The sequence below is a fragment of the Erythrolamprus reginae genome, chromosome 2, assembly GCF_031021105.1.
Source record: "Erythrolamprus reginae isolate rEryReg1 chromosome 2, rEryReg1.hap1, whole genome shotgun sequence".
Lineage (NCBI taxonomy): Eukaryota > Metazoa > Chordata > Lepidosauria > Squamata > Dipsadidae > Erythrolamprus > Erythrolamprus reginae.
In genome coordinates, this window is record NC_091951.1 from 219,915,110 (window position 1) to 219,931,216 (window position 16,107).

At 39.2% G+C, this 16,107-nt stretch overlaps 1 protein-coding gene across 3 annotated transcripts in view; it reads right to left on the reverse strand.

Moving 5' to 3' along the window:
- SIDT1 (SID1 transmembrane family member 1) overlaps window positions 1–16,107 on the reverse strand; it is an 82,273-nt gene that overhangs the window by 38,281 nt on the left and 27,885 nt on the right. For all 3 annotated transcript variants that reach the window (XM_070741927.1, XM_070741926.1, XM_070741925.1), the window contains 8 exons: window positions 15,094–15,177; window positions 13,797–13,890; window positions 11,481–11,552; window positions 10,025–10,118; window positions 7,065–7,102; window positions 4,236–4,307; window positions 2,284–2,432; window positions 187–260 (listed from right to left, as the gene is read on the reverse strand). In XM_070741927.1, the coding sequence (XP_070598028.1) occupies window positions 187–260; window positions 2,284–2,432; window positions 4,236–4,307; window positions 7,065–7,102; window positions 10,025–10,118; window positions 11,481–11,552; window positions 13,797–13,890; window positions 15,094–15,177 (677 nt within the window). The remainder of the gene's footprint in view (window positions 1–186; window positions 261–2,283; window positions 2,433–4,235; window positions 4,308–7,064; window positions 7,103–10,024; window positions 10,119–11,480; window positions 11,553–13,796; window positions 13,891–15,093; window positions 15,178–16,107) is intronic.

The following is a 16,107-nucleotide window of genomic DNA, read 5'->3' on the forward strand; positions in this document are numbered from 1 at the left end:
TCTGGGTACTAAAACAAGAAACAAAGAATGAAAGCTACATCTCTTATAGGTGCATCAATGCAAAATTCTGAAATTTTGCCCTGGGGATCCAATATTTAACTAGTATGAGACTGGTGTCTGTTTAAATTATGAGGAGAGAGAAAGATGAACTCAGTTTTTAAAAATGAGTTTTGTTAACTAACTTACCAGAAATAAATTTTATACTTTTTGCTGACAATTCTCCGATCCTTTCTGGATAAGTCTGACAAATAAAGGAACATCTAAAAAGAAAGAGGACAAGATATTCATGGACAATTAAAAAGATTAAAAGGATTAAAATACAACCTAACTTTTCAGCTCAGGAATGTCATTTCAACCTGTCAAGGTAAGCACATGAATCCACATTATTCACTTAAAGTAAGATATCAGAGCACAATCTCCTGAATTTAAACATATTGTCTTACCAGTGTGACCTGGACCATATTCAAAAACTGTGCAAAATATAAATTAATAAATATTTTACTTCACTCCAGCACTTGAGAGTAAACATTTTGACAGATAGGATTGTATCACAGTTTGTGATTAAACAGAGGGTGATTCACAGTCACAACCATCATGCTGGGATAAAATCTGCTTGACAAAGATGATGCTGGGAGAATGGGAAGTGTGGGTGGTTTAACAGATTAACAGAGTTGGAAGAGACCTTGTAGGTCATCAAGTCCAACCCCCTGCCCAAGCAGCAGTCCAATCTCTTCTTGAAAACCTCCAGTGATGAAGCTCCCACAAGGCAAACTGTTACATTGGCTGATTGTTCTCATTGTCAGAAAATTTCTGCTTATTTACAGGTTGAATTAATTCATTAAAAATCAGACAATGTTATTTTCTCGATGTGTTTTCTCATGTTGTCTCTCATGGTTGAGGTCTACTTATGATGTCGATTACAGGCCTCTCTCATCTTTTTAAGTGGGAGAACTTACACAACTGGTGTCTGACTAAATACTTTTTCCCCCACTGTAACTTCTCTTGTGGAGGTCTCTAAATAAGAGTGTGAAGAGTTCAACCAGCCAATAGTGGTATGAGAAGGAGTTTTGTCTTTAATTTCATTTATACTCAGAAAGAATCCACCAAAACCTTGTACTTTATTACTGTTTGCAAAAAACACAACTGCTTGAACTACTGTAATTGTTTATATCCTAAAGCTATAGTTATGATGTATTTATTAGGTTACAACACTGTAAAACTAGATTTTTGGGAGCAATTAACAATAAATATAGAGCCAATTTGGTGTATTGGTTAATATGCTGGTCTAAAAAACAGTGGACTGTAAATTCAAATCCTGCCTTAGGGAGGAAAGCTGGATAGCTGACTTAGATCAGGAGTATCAAACTCAAGGCCGTGGGGCCAGATTTGGCCCTTGGGGTGCTCAAGTCTGGCTGGTGGGGCTGCCCTGGAAACAGCAAAGGACCAGCCCGCAGTGCCTCTGCCAGTGAAAACAGAGCTCAGGAACCCTCCGAAGCTCCATTTCCATTGGCAGAGAGTTGCAGGAGGCCATCACAGCCAAAAACAGAGCTCGGGAGCCTATTTTCACTGGCAGAGTGCTCGGGGCCCCAACATGAGTGATATCAAGCTGGCCACACCCACTCCAGTCACAACCACCCCAGACCTCCAAGGTCAAATACAACCCTGATGAGGCCCTCAAATTTGACACCACTGAATTTAGATAGAAAGATGAAGGAATATTAGGTATATTAGCTACCTTGAGTTACTTATAGAATAATAAAGGTGGGATTAAAAATATGATAGATAAATACAATGAAATAAAATAAGCAATACTATTCAATGCTAATTATAAATAACAAATGAGAACCTGATTATTTAAACCTTCTTTGGAGGCAAGACATTTATAGCTAAAGAGCTTTCTATCAACAAATCTTTGCAGAAACACTCTGATAAAAAATTATACACTTTGTTTCTTTATGTTTTGATTACAAGTGTATTAATTTCTGGGCAAATTTCCTTGGTAGAGAATAGATTGTTCTACAAAACTCAGGATCACACTGTTTCCTCACATACATCTGAGCTAAATATTTTCAACAAATATTCTGAAACATTTCCATCATGTTTCAGAATATTTTATTCTTTGAACATAGAGAAGAAACAGACAATAATGTGTAAATATGTTCCCAAGACAAACAGAGTTTTAGATCTTAGATTATTGCACTTCAAATGTAACTCCAATTATGTAGAGAAAGGATATGTTAAAAAAAATCCTATAAAAATACAAAAGCCATTTGCAAGAAATACCTTAGTGCGGATTACATTCTTGTTGCTTTCAATTTCAGGCATAGTGTCAAAATCACTCTCCTCTTCCACTGAGCTGTCGGTATCACTGTCACAAGGAGGCCTACGATCTAGAGTTGATAATTCCTGACCTCCACTGGAGCTTGATTCATCTGAAAATGAAAATTGTGATGTAAAAGTTGGTTGTTTTATTTTTATGTGAGTCATGTACACAACATTATAGTAATGTTGAAAGTCTTTCTCATAGAGCTTGAACAATGAATATTAGTTTTTTAAAAATACTGCCAAACAACAACAAATGGAAGCAGGCAAGGATTATAATTACCTATCAAATTACCTATCTAGAATCTCTAATCTGTGCTCTCCAAACAGAAATTAGATGCCCAATTCAGCCATTCCACTCTGTTGAGCTGCCCTGCTATCAGCCCCCTCTGCCACAAAGATTCTGCAGTAGAAGGGCAGTATGGACAACTGTGGGATCTGGCAGGGTGAGAACTATGAACCATAAACACATAGCTTTTGCTGTGTCCCAACATAACAGATATAGGGAAAGGCCAGTGTGTAGCAGAGTTTAATGTGTGGCTAAATGAGTGATGTAAAAGGGAAGGCTTTGGTTTTATTAGTCATGATGTCTGCAACTGGTCCAATGAAAATTAAGTCCAAGGTCAATGCAGCCATCTATCAGGAGATTTTGGAGCACATCATGCACCAAAACCTGGTTCAATGACCGTGGGATTACTGTGCTTTATTGGCCAGAAAACTTGCCTGACCTGAACCCCATATCAAATCTATTGGGAATTGTCAAGAGACAGATGAGAGACATGAGACTGAACAATGCAGAAGAGCTGAAGGCCACTATTGAGGCATCCTGGTCTTCCATAACACCTCAGCAGTGCCACAGGCTGATAGCTTCTATGCCACGCCACATTGGGGCAGTAATTGCTGCAAAAGGGGCCAACCAAGTACATATGCATGCTTATACTTTTCAGAGGTCCAATATTGTTCTATGTACAATCTTTGTTTTATTGATTGTATGTGATATTCTAATTTTCTGAGATAGGGGATTTGGGGTTTTAATGAGCTGCATGTCATAATCATCACACTTATCACAGCTTGAACTATCTTGCCTTGCATGTAATGAGTCTCTCTCTCATATATTATGTTTTATCTTTTAAGTTGCATTACTGAAATAAATGAACTTTTGCATGATATTTTACTTTTTTGCGTTTCACCTGTAGTATTCCAAGTACGGTCTCAACAGTACAGTATATATTGTATGTGGTATTATGGTTTATATGGTGTTAACACCCTGCATGTTACTTCATGTGATCTTGATACTATTCCTCTGTTGATGAAATCTAGGACTGCATTTACTTTTTTGGCAGCCACAGCTTATCTCTGTCTCTCTCTCTGTCTTTGCTGTCTGTCCCTGTCTCTCTCTCTCTTTCAGAGATAGATAGATGATAGATAAGATAGTCAGCCACATTGCCAGCCAAATAGATAGATGATAGAACTGTCAGGGCTGTGGTGTTCTCTGAGCTTGGTCGTGTTCATGGAGACATTAGACATTTTATTATCTACAAACTAGGTAACTAGGTAGCTACTGATGCTGAAAATCTTGACTCTGTCATACATAGCATGTGCCATGGCGCTTCCCATTTTACATGATTTTGAGACTAACAATTTTCTCAGCTGTGAAAAGCTGAATCCCTCCACATTAGACAAAAAGTATAAAAAATGTGTATGTGAAAAAAAAATGCAAATTTGGACACAGAAGTGGATACAGAAATGGACTAAAATGAAAATACAGCAGAAAAAGTGAGAAACAAAACTAAAAATGACAAGTTAGTCCTCAATTTCAAGCAGCAGCTCATAGACATAAATGCATATTTTTACTAGTTAAATACAGGATACAGGCAGAGCAAACATCTCTGAGACTGAAGAATTTACTATACCTATAGCTCCATAGCTGCTTCCTTCAGGGGTGCTGGCAGTGATAGGATGAGAAGAAGTCATAGTCCCAAGACCTACAAGGTAAACCAACAAGAAATGGCTTTTTACTTTCAACTGTCCAAAGGGCCCAACAGAGAGGGTAACCAAGTATTTTGAATTGAAAAGAGATATCGCCTTCCGCTTGGCTTTAGACATTGCCAAGCAGTATGTTATACCCTCTGTTACTATCAGTTGATGAAAACCCATTTTTCTGAAAATGGCAAATACAAAAAAAGAATCCTTGATAAGTAAGGTGGAAGGCCAAGTTCAGAGCAGAATCCTTGAGCTATCTCAAGGATTTAGGGATGGACCATGCAGGCTGAGGAACCCTCTTAATTGCCATATTTCCATTATTTTAGCCTAATCCAGGCAGCAGAAAACAAAATTCCCACTTTGGGGAAATCAGAATGCATTAATCACCTAATAAATCTATTTAAGTTTCACATTATAAACAGCTCATTAATTAAATGTTTATAGTTTTTTGTGTTGTAAGAAATAAATTTATTTCTTTAAAGTTACTTCATAAATTATTGCCTGTTGTCTGTAAAATTGTTTACTTCTATTTAATAGTATAATTATAATATATGCATGTTTTCAGAATATGTTGTGTTGGCTGAATGCCTCCTGAGCATTTCCGCTCTTCCTGCATTGTATAGAACAGTGATGGCGAACTTGGGGCACTGGTGCCACAGGTGGCACACGGAGCCATATCTGCTGGCATGCGAACTGTTGCCCTAGCTCAGCTCCAATGTGCATGTGTGTGGGGTGGTCAGCTGATTTTTGACTTGCACAGAGGCTCTGGGAGGGCATTTTTGGCTTCCAGAGAGCTTTCCTGGGAATGGGGGAGGGCGTTTTTATCCTCCTCCAGCTCCAGTGAAGCCTTGGAACCTGGGGAGGGCAAAACACAAGCCTACTGGGCCCACCAGAAGTTGGGAAAGAGGCTGGGGACAAGGGAAGCTGTTTTCGCCCTCCCCAGGCATTGAATTATAGGTGTGGGCACTCGTGCATGTGCAATAGTGCAAGCACGCTCTTTTGGCACCTGAGGGAAAAAAAGTTCACCATCACTGGTATAGAATGACAACGTTGCTTCATTTATTGTTCTCTTCCATATGTTGCAGGAATATCAGAATAACTCAAGAGGATCTTAGGCCAACGGAATATAGGTGCACACTTCAAACCCAAGAATACAATAAGACAGTGATGGTGAACCTTTTTTTCCTCAGGTGTCAAAAGGGTGCACGTGTGCCCGCACCCATAATGCAATGCCCTCCTCCCATATCCATGCACAATCCCCCCCATGCTGCCCCCTCCACGCATGCGCATAGGCCTCACTGGAGTCTCCAAACATCCGGTAGGCCCATTGGGCCATTTTTCACCTTCCCCAAGCTTCAGGAGGCTTTCCTGAAGCCTGGGGAGATGTAAAACGGCCCAGCAGGCCCTTTTTTCACCATTCACAGGCTCCAGAGGCTTTCCTGAAGCCTGGGGAAGGTGAAAACGGCCTCCCACTCACCTTCTGGAAGGCCAAAAATCAGCTGGCCAGCATGCACATGTGCAGTGGACCTGACATAGGGAAACACCTCAGGTACAGTCAGATATGGCTCCACGTGCCACCTGTGGCAAGTGTGCCATAGGTTTGCCATCATGGCACTAAGGCAAAAGCTTGTCCACTCCAAGGATAAAACACCCAGACACAAATTGAGAAATGTGGTATAGATTGAGATAGATCACATTAGACATTAATTGTGATAGAGGGGTGAAAATACAATATCCCTTTTTCTTGCTCATATAATTTCATAGCTTTATAATTACATCAAGGAGAATTATACATCTCAGTATAAAAAGAACAATGAAGAAAAAGTCAGAGCCAATGAGATTACAAAAATCCCTTGATAGTAGAGGCTTCTTGTTCTTTGGTGAAATAGTGTCAACAAACACCTTCCTCAGCCTTCCAGAAAAGCAGTTGGATTGGGCAAGGAAATAGAAAGGCCATGTTGAATAATTCATGTAAATTGGCTCATCATCATACCAGAAGTGACAGAAGACGAAAAATCAGCAGAATCTAAGCTTAAATAGAATGAAATGGAAGATACTTCGGTTATAGTGATATTGTAGCTCCCCTGGGTACACTACATTTTTGTATCATGTAGAGTTTTGAGCAGATCTGTATGTTAAAATTTTGCTGATTTGTTGTCTGGGGGAAAATGGCAAATTTTAATGATATCCAGGGTAGTATCTATACACTGTAGCTGATGAATAAACAGCCAATGGGACTTCTGACTGGCATACAACCAAAGAAAATTAAATAGTTCAACATAAGATTTTGATAAATCAGATGGAATCTCTGGAAGGAGGATTGGAATAGCTTGGAACAGATTGGATCCTCACTTAATGACTGGCTGGGATTTGATTAATAACTGATCAGGGATGGATAGGATTGTGATGTAGTAAGTAACTTTGCACTTTACAGCCACATGGCTTAATGATGTTAGAGAGAGAGAGAGAAAACATGAAAAAGAATCAATTTGATGAAGAATCCAGATTTTATTGCAGAAACTTCATGAAAGTTAGGAAATAACTGAATTGAAAGACAAACATTCATATTGATAGTCACCTATCCCTTATTTCCATTTTCTCCAGGAATTTGGCTCCTTCAAGGTATCAATCCACAGCAATAATTGTACACAGCCTAACAGCATCTCCAACAAAAATATATTTAGGTCCATCTGGAAGACTGAACTTAATAACTCTTGACATGTCTCTATCATAACAACACAATATATTAGCATAATTACCATTATCAGGTCCTCCTGCCGATGTTTTCCTACGAAATCTGAAACCAAGCACAAATATAGATGTCGTTAATGTCTATAAATAGTAAAAGGCAACTATTTATTATAAAATTATAATGTTTATAAAATAGTTATTTTTGAAATTGGAAGATCATTTTGAATTGGATGTAACTATTGACCATTTTCATTGTAAAATATTGCTACTAAGAAACCAACAGCTACTTTGGCACAAAGTTCCAAGAATATATCCTGCACAATTTGGATTTATAAAAGGATTTAAAGCATCTGATATCTTTTGATTGTTAGATTTATTATCCTTACAAAAAGGTAATTGCAAAAACCCTTTGCTAACATATAAACTATTTTTTTGTTTATATGATTTTTTTTGTTACACATTAATTTTAATTATTTTTTGGGGGGTCATTATGAATAGGATTATTTCTTGTTATGAAATGCAAAAGGATACATGTCAAGGATACCATTTATATTACCTATATTTAGTTTGATTTTGGAACCGCTGATAACTCAATAAAACAATGTGATGACATTCTAATGGAACAATATATATGATACTTTATGAATGTAATATATTATATGCAGATAATATTTTGAGTCTTTTAAATGATTGTCAAAATTTGCATTATTTTTGTAGAGATTTTTCAACAATTTGGTAAATATTTAGAGTATATAACAAATAAAAATGTCAAAATGACAAAAAAATAGATTTTTTAAAAAATTCAGTGCTGACTAGGAATAATTTATTCTCAAGAAAATATTTCTTAATTGACATGAATATTTCAAATTGTTTCACCCTGGTGAAAGGTGAGCTAGAAAGATAGAAGAAATTAACCCTGAGTTTGGAGGAATGAGTAAATGTAGTGAAAGTAAATATAGCTTCTAGATTCACATTTGAGAGTTATGTCTACATTGGTTCCATTTAAATATTTTTTTAAAAACTTAACCAACCTTAAAAATATAATAAATATTCAAGATGCTTTCACAACTACATCCTATACAAGAAAATTGTGATTTAACTTTTCCTGATTTCAAGACATGCCATGACTGCATCAAAATGAAATTATTGGATATATCTTAAATATCTTCCATTGTGGTCTCATGTTAAGATATGTTATTAAATACCTTTAAAGTTCCTGTATGTTCTTAGAGCCAATTAAGTAGATATTTTATTATGTTTCTAGTACTTACTGTAATTTGACATATGTGGGCGTTTCTAAGTAAGAAATTAACATCTGATTTTCATTATAATAAAAAGTAGATTCATTGGAATAACGTTTATTTAGAAATCCAGAAAAAGACGTTGGATTTTTTTTTAAATTTTTTGAAAAATGTTTTTAAACTAATTGAAGTCTTTTTAATTAATTAATATAAGGATATTTTCAAACATTTGAAAAAGTACCTCAAAATAAACTGCCAAATGGCAATATCTTCAATTGAGTTATTTGTTATGTTCCTTATTTGGCACTGGTGTGCAATTTTTGTCTGTACTAGACAAAGTTTGATCAACAAAGTATTTATCTAGACCCGTGATGGCAAACCTATGCCACAGCTGGCACACAGAGCCTTCTCTGCAGATATGAGAGCCATTGCCCAGCTCAGCTCCACCATCTATACAAGCTCACGCCTCCTGCCTGCCACCTGATTTTGGGGATGTGGGGGGGTGCATTCAGATGTGACAGCATGTGGGGGGATTGGGCATGCCTGCACGGGGTTGGGGTCACGCACGCATGTGCAAGGTGTGAGTGAGCATGGGGGAATGTGCCTCTCCCCACAGCCCATTTTTTTGTCCTAGGAGGCTGCAGGGAGGCAGCTTTCTAGGCCCAAAACGTGGTGCAAGGGATTGCAGCATGCCCTCCCATGGCTCATTTTTGGTCCCAGAAAGCTGCAGGGAGACCTGCTAGGCCCAAAATGGGGAGGGAGGGTTGCATGCGCATGTGCAGGGTGGAGCATGTGGGTGTCATGTGTGTATGTGCAGGGTGGGTGCATTTCACATGCATGCACATGCTTTGAGCATACAGCGAGAAAAAGGTTAGCCATCACTGACCTAGACTAAACCAAAAATTTAGTATTATAGGGAAATTAAAAACTAGTAAATAAATTTCAAAAGTATAAAAGTAGTATTGGGTACAGAACTAGTGTATGCATATAAGCAAACCAAAGCTTTAAGAAATGCAAAATTAAATATTTTATTATTTAAAAAATCAAATCCAATCTTTGGGACATATTGAACTCTTCTTGAGCATTTTTTTCTATGCTGAAGATGCAATAAATATGAAGGGACATTACTGAATGTCCTTTTATGTCTAACAGTAGTTCCAGTTAGATATTAATACTGTGGTGAACCACGTTGTTGGAAGGAAATTAACGTCTAAAGATGTACTACATATGGTCCAAACTGTTTGTTTATTATTTCTGTAACAGACATTAAGCAATTTGAGTGCTTGAAGAAATGGAAGAAGGACCATCAGAAAAAATATTTTGTCTCTATACGGTATTATAAAAGCAGTCACATTCACGATATTGTTATTCTGCTAATGTCATCACAACCTTTCATCTATATACAGTACAGGTTTCTTAGTCTATTGCAATTTTTTATAGTCCAAAGCTGATTCACGCACAACACTTGCTTTGGACTATGAAAAATTGCAATAGACTAATTAAGAAACTTGGACTGTATGTATATGAAAGGGTGTGATGACATCATACAGGCATAAATGAGCAGTGATTGGCTCTCAGTTCAGACCAGTTGTTAGAACCAGTAGCGCCAGCAGCAGGAGGCTTCACCTACCCACCCGGGACACTTCTGTGCATGCACAGAAGTGTCGCGCACATGCAGAAGCATGGACGCCGACCGGTAACTCAATTATTTACAACACACCACTGACCTAAACTCTTTAGTAAATGGAGACATGCTTTATTAAACAGTGATAAAATGTTCTATGTACCTGATGTACTGCACAAATCCAACCACTAGCGCACCCAGATAGAAGGAGAAGAAAGTCAGCAAACTGAAAAGGATGGCATGCAGATAAACAATGCCTAGAAAAAAGACACAAGGATATACCATCAGTAAGTAAAGAAATTAACTCCTCTGCTACCATGTGTTCGCCCCTCCAACATCAGGTATTAATGGTAATTGTTCACTTCTTCCTCTTACTATGTGTAATCCTTAATATTATTTTCCACTTGGAAGATAGATTTGTAAGGTAATTTGCAATCAAGACTTTGAAATCTGTTATATTCTATGGTTCTAAGGAAAACATTTCTTCAAAATCCAGTATTTGTACTGGAGTGAAAATCTGTGCCAAATAGGATTACGGAGTGGCTGTGGGTTTTGCCTCCCAGGGACAATTCCATCTGTCCGTCCATTACCCTGGGGGGGAAATTATTGACCCCCTCAGAGAGGGTCTGCAACTTGGGTGTCCTCCTCGATCCACAGCTTACATTAGAGAACCATCTTTCAGCTGTGGCGAGGGGGGCGTTTGCCCAGGTTCGCCTGGTGCACCAGTTGCAGCACTATCTGGCCCGGGACTCACTGCTCACAGTCACTCATGCCCTCATCACCTCGAGGTTCGACTACTGTAATGCTCTCTACATTGGGCTACCTCTGAAGAGTCTTCGGAAACTTCAGATCGTACAGAATGCAGCTGCGAGAGAAATCATAGGCTTCCCTAGGTATGCCCATATTACACCAACACTCCGCAGTCTGCATTGGTTGCCGATCGGTTTCTGGTGACAATTCAAAGTGTTGGTTATGACCTATAAAGCCCTTCATGGCATCGAACCAGAATACCTCCGAGACCGCCTTCTGCCCCTGAATCCCAGCAACCGGTTAGGTCCCACAGAGTTGGCCTTCTCCGGGTCCCGTTGACGAAACAATGTTGTCTGGCAGGACCCAGGGGAAGAGCCTTCTTTGTGGTGGCCCCGACCCTCTGGAATCAACTCCCCCAGAGATTAGGACTTCCCCCACCCTCCTTGCCTTTCGTAAACTCCTCAAAACTCATCTTTGTCGCCAGGCATGGGATAATTGATTCCCCTGGGCTGCTTCCGCTTTACGCATGGTCTGCATGAGATGTAAGATTGTTTTTTATATTAGCGGTTTTAAATTGTTTTAGTATTGGATTTGTATTGTTTTTGTTGTGAGCTGCTCCGAGTCCTCGGAGAGGGGCGGCATACAAATCTAATTAATAAATAAAATAAATAAATAAATAAATTACAGCAAATTGAAGGATGAGAGAATCAAATCATCAGTTAGCACTTGCAAATGTGTAAACTCATAATATCACCTGAGTATGCTATGCCTTATTTTGTACTGTTTTAATAAAACCATATTTGTAGTGATAGTAGTGCTTCATTGGTTTTTGTTAACTTTTTAAAAAATACAGAATTATGTTTCAAGACCTGTAACTGAAGGTAACACTGTCACTTCAAGATGCTTCATTCGTTGAAGGTTCCATGTGTAGTTAGTCTTTCCTGAAAAAGAGTAACATAATCAGTGTTCCCTCTAATTTTTTTGGGGGGGTGGGCGGAAAAGTATAGTGTCTGAGCGGCAGTCCCTTTGGGACTGGGCGGCACAGAAATAATAAATAAACAAACAAACAAACAAAAAACCCTCCCTGTTTTGCCTCAGAGAATTTCAAAATAAAATATTGTACTGTGTGTCTATAACAGTGAGCTCATAATAGGGCAACTCTATCAATATCAAAATTCCACTTAAATAGTTGAGCTAGTTTCAAACTAGATTTTGATTTTCTTTCTCTCTTCCTTACTCCCATTCTTTTTCTTTCTCTTTTCCTTCCTCTCTTTTTTCTATCTGTTTTTCTCTCTTCCTCTCTTCCTCTCTCTCTCCTTCCCTCTCACTCTTTCCCTCTCGGCTTCTGGGCAGGTTTGGAAAACTCTGAGTTGATGATGATTTTTAAGTGAGCGATTGCTCACTGCTCAGCTTAGAGGGAACTATGAACATAATACATACATGCATGTACATACGTTCATATCATTTAATCATGCAGAAAGTTTGCAAGTCATGAGATCTATATTAGACTATGGCTTTCAGAAAGAAAGAAATCAAAATAGTTGAGAATTCTTAAATGGAAAGAGGGGAGAGGGAAAACATACATTTGCATGTGGCACTGAGCTTTCTATTCTGGAAAGAAAACCTTGTTGCTAATTGAGGTCTAAGTATCTCAAGATAGGGTTCTCAACTAAATGGTTTTTCCTCTATCCTAAATAAGAGGATGCTGTCTTAGTAGAACCAGAGATTCCCCATTATTGCCATAGTGATCTGCGTAGGTCGCACTCTGTTTCTGAATTAGAAAGATAAAAAACAGAGCCACCACTCCTTATATTGTGAAGGCATCTTGACTCACACCATCTTACATGTCTAGATCAGCATGAAAGGTAGACAGAGCAGAAGACACTGCATTTAAAGTGACAGCTTGAGTGGCCTCACTACAGTGGTACCTCTACTTAAGAACTTAATTAATTCCATGACCAGGTTCTTAAGTAGAAAAGTTTGTAAGTAGAAGCAATTTTTCTCATAGAAATCAATGTAAAAGCAAATAATGCGTGCAAACCCATTAGGAAAGAAATAAAAGCTCGGAATTTGGCGGGGGAGGAGGAGGACAGTTGCTACTGAAGGAAGAAGTTGAGGTGAGGGGAATCAAAAAAATCCAAAACTTTAAGGCTTAAAAAAAAAAAGAGGGACTCTGAGGCGGCAAGGAGGAGCACGCTCCTCCCATACACCCGGCACCAGGCTGCCTCCCATACACTGCGCCAGACAGAGAAACCCAGGTGGGTGAGAGGGGGGAACCTCCCACTCCTTTGATCAAAAGGTAGCTGTAGCTGCTGCTACCTGCTTCCTCTTCCTTCCCATGCTGAAGGGCTCACATCTCCTCTCGCTCGCTTACTTTTTAGCTGGCGCCTGTGATGACTCCTTGGTTTGGCTGAAGCTGAGTTGATCCAGCCGGGGCAAAGTGCCCCCTTTTGCCTTTCCGCACCCAGACGCTCCGGGAGGCACCTCGCGCTGGGTGTATGGGAGGCAGCGTGAGGGAGTCACTACAGCGAAGTGGTTTATTCCCTCTCCAAGCACCTGGAGAAAGGAAAACGCTCTTTTCGCTCTGGGCTGCCCAGAGCGAAGGGAGCGTTTCTTTTCTCTGGGCACTGGCAGAGGTTTATTCCCTCTCCCAGCGTCCAGAGAAAGGAAAATGCTTCATTTGCTCTGGACTGCCAAAGTCTCCTTAAGCGCCACCAAGGCTCCTGTGGCAGCCCAGAAAAGCCCGAGATGGCCGGGATTAAAGGGAGAATGGCAGGAAACTGTCCAGGCCTTCGTGCCACTCTCAAATTTCCTGGGAAATTTCTCTGGGCTCAGGTTCTTAAGTAGAAAATGGCTCTTAAGAAGAGGCAAAAAAATCTTGAACACACGGTTCTTATCTAGAAAAGTTCTTAAGTAGAGGCATTCTTAGGTAGAGGTACCACTATATTTCATACTTCATTTAGTGTGGCTTCAGAATGTCTTCATATAAGTGGTCCCATTTGGAAACTCTTGCTTCCATTTCCCAGGTCCTAGTTTGACTTCTTTCAAGGAAATTAAATTTTATGTAACAATTACATGTCTCACTGTGATTGCCATGACAGTCTAGGTAAGATAACTGCAATGTCCAAAACAGAAACTTTAAGAGATAGTATTCTTCCTGGCCTTCTTGATCATAAGTCACCTACCTGGAATGGAGGGTGGCCTTGAACCACCACAGGTATAGTCCTCTGGCTTTATGACAAATACAACAAAAAACTGCTTGCTTGGGAAGTCCTTTTTCTGTGCAATATAAAAACACAATAATTTTTAATTCTGTTAGAAACTATAATTAGGAAAGATAATTGGGCAGTAAGGGAGGGGAGAAACAGGAGGCAGATATGGTGTATCCCCACTTGTCTTTTTTAAAAAAACAAATTTTAATCCTTCTAGAAGTAACTTGAAATAAAAGCATTTTTTCTGCTCTTTTATTGTTGTGAATTTTTTTAGAGATCTAGGCAATAAATGAAATCATAGCAGTGACTGAATTACACACTACCCAGAAAAATAAAGTCCTTTAATTTTTTTTATAAAGTCTTTTCTTGTGACAGAGAAAATGTTTGTATAGAAATTATTCAGAATTCCAAAAGTTTAGCATACAGTAGCTATGAGTGGCCAGTAGTGAGTCTAAAACAACAGAAGATGTTTTTTTTTTAAAAAGGAGTCAATTTCTAAGCTAGTTCTTACAATACAAAATGAAAGATTTCTCATATTATTTAAAGAAAAACTAAAATCCTGCCATTATGTACAGACATATTATTATGCACATTGCGAAAGCAGGTCCACAGATGTGATACTGTGACCTACACAAATATACAAGATCATTCTGTGTCCATTATTATCCCCATGTATTATGGCACAAGAATCATGTGTCACAAATATTCTTTGCAGAGTTGATTAGATCTTTATGAAATCAAGTGACCTTAACCCTAACAAATTTATATTTCCTGGATAGCAATACTGTAAGCCAGTACATTATTTAAATTGCCTATAATATGTGTAAAATGGAAAGAAGCCTAAGAAGATTGCGAAATTTGTGTCAACAGTCATTGCTCATGTGCTTTGGCGACCACCGGTGGTTCAGAGAACTGGTAGTGGCAGCCGCGTGAGGCTCCACCCACCCACCCAGTCACCATTTTCTTTTTTTAACCCCCTGCGCATGTGCAAAGCCTTCTGTGTATGCCCAGAGGGTGAAAAAGTATGTGTGACAGTGCGCGTGCACGCAAAGTGCATTCTTCTGAACTGGTAGGGAAGGTAAACAGATTTCACTGCTGCGTTTAAGTTACCTATTTCAACCCTGACAGTTTTCCCCAGCCATGTTTCTACCTTTCAAAATGTCTCTATCCATCCACATGATTGACTGCAGACAATCCTGATCAGCCTAGTTGCCCCTCCAACAAAAAACGACTGACTGACTGACTACAATAGAGAGCACCATCCACTCACCTGTACAGTGAGGGTTGCCTGCTTTGTCATGGATTGGTAAACTCCATTAAATTCCACATTATAATCCAAATCATAAACTGGACACTGCAACAGATGAAGAAGCAGATTAGAGAGCTACCTTTGCTTGTGTATATTTGATTATTGAAATAGATTCATTTCATGGGCCTTTCCGATTTTCCCCTTCTCTCGGTCACAGTTCAGAACAGGGCCATTCAAAATTTTCACTTTATTCCCAAGTTTCATTACATCACCGAGCAATTCAATTGCTCCCAGTTTGAGCCACTTTGAGCTTGTATATCTTTTTTTGAAGTTTCTGCCTAGAAGACAGAATTATTTTAAAATACATGGTACTATTATACACCATCTTTATCAAAATGGAAAATGAACCCTTTTCCCAAAATGAATACTAGAGAAGAAACAAATCACAAACTCAGACAAAATGCCTGTACAATGAGCAGGTTTCCCACTTTCTCTGTTTAAGGTTGCCAAATCCAGGTAAAAAACATCTGCACAAATGCCACCCATCCCTATAGACAAGTAACAATTTAAAAAAATCCAAATAAATAAAATAAGGAGTTCTCCACATAAGAGCCAGAAAAGGATTGAACCAAGACAATTTTTTTTTAATCTGAATTAACCTACAGAAGGAACTCTCTGCATAACATTAACACATGTGCATATACTCACACAAATACACATGTATCCACAAACATTGCCCTCCCTCCAAGCAGCAGAAATGGGGTGGGGTGGGGTGGGAGGTGGAGAGTGAGATGGGGTGAGGGTAAAAGGTATCTGACCTGGGAAAGGGGGGAAAGGAACAAACATGGAGGAACTGCTACCTGCTACCGCACGAATCCCAGCGACCGATAAGGTCCCACAGAGTTGGCCTTCTTTGGGTCCCGTCGACTAAACAATGTCATTTGGCAGGCCCCAGGGGAAGAGCCTTCTCTGTGGTGGCCCTGGCCCTCTGGAATCAACTCCCCCCAGAGATTAGAACGGCCCCACCCTCCTTGT